Source organism: Nicotiana tabacum, chromosome 5, assembly GCF_000715075.1.
Source record: "Nicotiana tabacum cultivar K326 chromosome 5, ASM71507v2, whole genome shotgun sequence".
NCBI classification, from domain to species: Eukaryota; Viridiplantae; Streptophyta; class Magnoliopsida; order Solanales; family Solanaceae; genus Nicotiana; species Nicotiana tabacum.
In genome coordinates, this window is record NC_134084.1 from 114,086,795 (window position 1) to 114,092,150 (window position 5,356).

The 5,356-nt window shown below is 36.1% G+C and overlaps 1 protein-coding gene across 1 annotated transcript; it reads right to left on the reverse strand.

Moving 5' to 3' along the window:
- Positions 1 to 1,163: 1,163 nt before the first annotated feature.
- Positions 1,164 to 5,045, reverse strand: LOC107781065 (replication protein A 14 kDa subunit B). Its single transcript, XM_016601691.2, has 3 exons — positions 4,876 to 5,045; positions 2,609 to 2,868; positions 1,164 to 1,408 (listed from the first exon to the last, which is right to left on the reverse strand). The coding sequence occupies exons 2-3, from the start codon at positions 2,862 to 2,864 to the stop codon at positions 1,344 to 1,346; spliced, it is 321 nt and encodes a 106-aa protein (XP_016457177.1). The 5' UTR covers positions 2,865 to 2,868; positions 4,876 to 5,045; the 3' UTR covers positions 1,164 to 1,343.
- Between the last annotated feature and the right edge of the window lie 311 nt (positions 5,046 to 5,356).

Here is a 5,356-nt window from a genome sequence, read left to right on the forward strand (position 1 = left end):
CAAATTTCACAGACTCAACTTAAATCACATATAAGACCTATACCGGGCTCCGGAACCAGGATACGGGCCCGATACCATCAGATTTCAAACACAGTTCATTTCCAAAAACTCATAAATATTCCAGAAATTAATTTTCTTTAAAAATTCATTTCTCGGGTTTGGGACCTCAGAATTCGATTCCAGGCATACGCCCAAGTCCCATATTTTCCTACGGACCCTCCGGGATCGTCAAATCACGAGTCCGGGCTCGTTTACCCAAAAATGTTGACCAAAGTCAACCTAAATTTATTTTAAAGGCAAAATTTATTATTTTTCACAAAATTTTACATAATGGCTTTCCGGATACGTGCCCGAACTACGCACGCAAATCAAGGTAAGGTAAAAAGGAAATTTTAAAGCCTCGGAACAGAGGATTTGTTTCTAAAACAAGTGATGACCTTTTGAATCATCACAGAAATTCTATCCGACTATTCCTTTATATATACACATAGATTAGTAATTTTGTGGTTCAAGTAAGGAATAATTTATATAAGGTAAATCCTAATTGATTTTAAACTCCCAATTATTAGAAATAGTTCAAATAAGGAAAAATTTAATACATAATATTGTAGTTGATTTAAAACTTCTAAATATTCAGAATAAAACTAAAATTCCAATTTTGTCCAATGTGAAATGTGAAATGTAAATGTAAATGTTTAAAAAGGCGAATGACATTTTGCTAAAAGTCTCCGTGCTTTTAATATAGTATATAGAATAGATATAATAACATAAAATTCCACATCCAAAGGGACCTTAAAGGAATTCGTAGATATCTCCCAAGTATTTATTTTCCATTTTTTCTGTCCAAATTACAATCCAAGAAATAGGAAATGATTTTTTACCAGAATACACTATCCAAACATAATAAAGAATCCAACTTCCTTTGAACTATTTCTTTTCTACTATAATCTTCAAGTTGCAAACAGAGCGCTTAAGAGTCAACTACTAGATAAGAATATAATTTTGGAAAATACTTGCCATTTACTGAGACCCCCCCCCCCCACAACCCACCCCTACCCCAAAAAGCATTCTTAAAGGAATACTCGATTGTCAACACTCAACTATCAATACATGGAGTTGCAAATCAGCAAAAAACTAAACATTGCCTAGCAACAGCCAAAATGTAGTGCAAGTAAAAGAAGTTGTGGATTTCAGCAAGTTCACTCGGAGAAACATAAACCAGAACATAGCGAAGCATCCCAAACTAAACAACATACTTCCAAACAAGTATTCACAGACATCATGTATAAGAGTAGAGTTGGATCACTTATTAGGATCCACTATATCATGTCGATTTCGATTCCTCATATGAACAAGTGTTTATAATCACCATTTGCCAGCAAGCAAACACGGTTATAGCTATATGTATCTGCAAATACGGAAAAGAGGCATGTCAGAATTTATTCCTTTGAAATTTCCGAGTTATAGCAAGCAAACATGATTTAGCAATATGAATTCCATGAAGAGGTAAGACTTGTATCAAATTTACTCATTTGCACTTCCAATTTAATCAAATTAAACCATCAGTGACTTGATTTCCATTTTTGACAAAAAGGAAAAGGACAAAGTTATTCCTAAAAGCGTTGTCTAATAGTTCTTCAAGGAGGAGATGAAGAGCTTAGGTACCCAAGCAAAGATCCCTTCGCACACTCGTAAGGATTTAAAGATGACCAAGCTCACGGACAAGTGTATACTCAACAACCAGATATATTAGTAATTTGTTTATAGATCCCTGTGATAGAATTTGGAAGGTACGAGAAGAGGCAGAGGGCGGCCTAAGAAGTATTGGGGCGAAGTGATCAGGCAGAACATGGTGCGGCTTCAGATTTCCGAGGACATGACTCTTGATAGGAACATGTGGAGGTCGAGCATTAGGGTGATAGGCTAGGGGGTAGTCGAGAGTTCTTCCCTCTTGTACCGGGTAGTCTGATAGAGTTTCGTTTAGGTTTGTTAGCGGTCTTTGTTGTATTCACATTGTTGTTTTGCATAGTTTTGTGTTATTGTCCTTTCACTTATTTTTGTAGTTATTTTCTTTGTGGTATCTTTTGTTGTTACATGTCTTTTCTCTTGTTTCTTTTCTGATATTATTGCCTCTCCTGTCGAGCCGAGAGTCTCCTGAAAACAGCCTCTCTGCCCTTTTTGGGGTAGGAGTAAGGTCTGCGTACACTCTACTCTCCCCAGACCCCACTAGTGGGATTTTACTGGGTATATTGTTGTTATGTTTATAGATCCCTGTGGCACAATCCAATAGCGCTTAAATATACAAGGAGAGCTGACAATAATTCCAACCAAGATATGATTTAAAATACTCCTAATAATTCACAGGAACATTTTGGATGTAATCTTAGCTAGGAAAGAAAATCTAGAAGAAAGTAACTTTAAGTGGCATTTCTTTCAGCATATTTTTGCAGGTAAAAAGCTAGAGAACATTTGTAGTTAATGACTTTAAAGCAAGTGCAGAACCAACACAAAGCAAACAAAGAAAGCAATCATAAAGATTCCACCACCTAAAGACATTGTGAGATAAAACAATTATCAAAATTATTAATGGAATGATTTGAAGTGATACCTAGAGTGTCCCCAAAGTTGGACCATATTTCAGCACGGATAGATTGGTTACTGTCAGCGATACCTATGACCTCAACAAATGTCGTAAGAGGACCAGGGGGATTGCCTTTCACAACTATCTGCTGCTCATCTGTAGATCTCCCAATCACTGTACCACCATCAGAGCGCATAACCTGAATCACAGCTCGAACCTTCCTTCCCACATACGAGCGGAGGAGCTCAGCATTGACAAAGACAGCAGGATTTGATGTATCCATACCTCTAAAAGGCACAAGGAAAATTGGAAACGAGTTGAAAGAATAAGGTTAAGTTTTGGCAGATTAAAACTATGTTTTCAACCATTTCTATTCATAATTACACACAGTAGCATGTTCATTCATTCATTCAGCTTAGAAACAACAATTGCATTTGACTGTACTATTCAGTCTAAGCTATCAATACTTCAATTAGTAGAACTATTGCTACGCAACAATGCAAATACCCAAGTTCTTTTTTTGTTGGAGTGGGGCGGGGGTCGTGAAAGCATAGCAAATATAAAAGCACCAGTTCAGATAAGAGAAAAATAGTTGAAGTTTTGCAAACCCAAAGTGTCCTACAAGAAGATTCAACCCAAAAAGTAATACAAAATTCAATAAAGAAAGAACAGTTAAGGAAAGATGAATCAAGATAAAGATAAGTGAAAAAAGCCCAGAATTAAGAGGGAAGATGGGTATATAAGATGAAGAGACAAAAGAAAAGGAAAGCCATATTCAAGATGGATAAAACATGAAGGAGATCAAAACAAAAAGAAGGGCAAATAAAATAAACTAACTAAAACAATAGGAAGGCGGAGGAGAACCAGAACCTTTAACCTTATTTACCTTCTCCCTTTCTGAAGATCTCTTTTCAAGACAGTTTTAGGTCATGAACTTCATGTATTCATTTTGCTTATAAAAAGACAAAAACACAGAAATGTTTTTGAAAATCATTTAAAAAAACAAACCTAATGTTGACAAAAATTATCAACACATCTGATCTTGATTCTCATGCTTCAATATTACTCCGATTCAAGTACTTAGGCTATTAATTATGCAAACAACATAAGTTTTGTCTTATTTTACTGTGCAACTTGTTTTTTTCTTTCATGCTCAGGTAAGCACTTTAACAATACATAGCACATGAGCTGTCCTTTCAGCACTTTGTCCCGTGTTTACTACTGCACTCAAAGCCAAGAAAAATTAAAATTATCTACTTAATTTCCATGATGCTAATGTGAAAGGAAATTATACAAAATTTAAATTTCTAATTTAGTTCTTTCCTAAGACGAGTTCGTGACCTTTATATTTCCTTCATTGTCCATGTTAATCACTTTTTTTCTCCAGGGGCTAGCCTCTGTACTATCACTACCATCTTCTAGAGCACCAGCCAGAAGTTCCCAACTCCATAAGATAACTCATAGACGGTGATAGACCTGACCACCCAACTACCAGGCAAGCAACACCCAAGAGCCCACTCCCCCGCCCCCCTCACGACGAGTCCTTCTTCGGCTTTATGGTAAATATTATTTTAACAAATAAGACAAGATGTCCCTGTCAGATTACAAATTATAACAACCTTTAACCAAGGGCAGATTTAGGGGGGCGGAAGGGGTTCACCCGAACCTCCTTCGCCGAAAAATTACACTGTATATATAAAGCAAAATCTGTTTTTTATCCCTATATACTAAGTTTTGAACCCCCTTAACACAACCCAAAAATATAGTTTAGTAGTCAAGGGGACTCAAAATCTTCATAAGGTCATAGGTTCAATTCCCACTAGCTACAAAAAAAAAAAAATTAACCCCCTTCGTGGAGATCCTGACTCCGCCACTGCCTTTAACAGAACTTGCTCAATTCTTCTTATCTTTCGGTGAGCAATAAAGAGCTAAAGTAAATAAATTTTTCTTTGCTTCTTTTAACAATTTTCAACAGTTTTCCCACTAACTAAAAAGCCAATCGAGCTATAAAACACATTTCATAGTTAATCATCCCAAATCCTAATTTCCTCAAAAGCAGCAAAATAGAAAGGAAAAAACAGATCGAAACTACATTCACTGAACAACACTACTCCGAAATTCAACTCACAGATAGAGGTATATTCAATCGCAGAACTGAAAACTGAAGATTAGTCGACGATATTAGCAACTTAAGATAGTTCGTAGAGGAAAACTCGTATGATGCAAGAAGAAAAAAAGTCGTATGCCGAAATCACAAAAGGAATAGATATAAAGTAGAAACAAGAGCCACTTACCGGTTAGGTTTCGAAGCTGATGAGTTTCCGCCTTGTGAATTGTGATATGAAGAGTCTAGAAGTGTTAAAGTCAGGGGAAAATGAAAATTCTTTGCCTTGAAACCCTAGTAGTTGAAATAATATGCGAGATTTTTCTCGCGGGAAATAGCGCGGCCTTAAATTTTGGTGTTTTTAGTACTCCTGTATCCCTATATATAGGATACTTTTTCTTTTCAAGATTCAAATTTTGGTGTCTTTACCGTAAAGTAAAGACAAGTATATAGAGAAATTGATATATTATTCGAATTCAAACTGATGTACATAATAAACTGAAATCTCTTCTATTTATAGAAGAAAGGAAGCTGCTCTGTAAGCTGCTATTACAAGATGTTGTGTAAGCTGCTACTACAAGCTGCAGTGTAAGCTGCTACAAGCTGTTGTGTAAGCTGCTACTACAAGCTGCTGTGTAAGCTGCTACAAGCTGTTGTGTAAGCTGCTACAA

Coding starts and splice junctions, on each gene's coding strand:
- LOC107781065 (XM_016601691.2), bottom strand. CDS start 2,864: ATGGATACATCAAATCCTGCTGTCTTTGTCAATGCTGAGCTCCTCCGC. Junction 1,409..2,608: donor CAACTTTGGGGACACTCTAG/GTATCACTTCAA, acceptor CCGTATTTGCAG/ATACATATAGCTATAACCGT.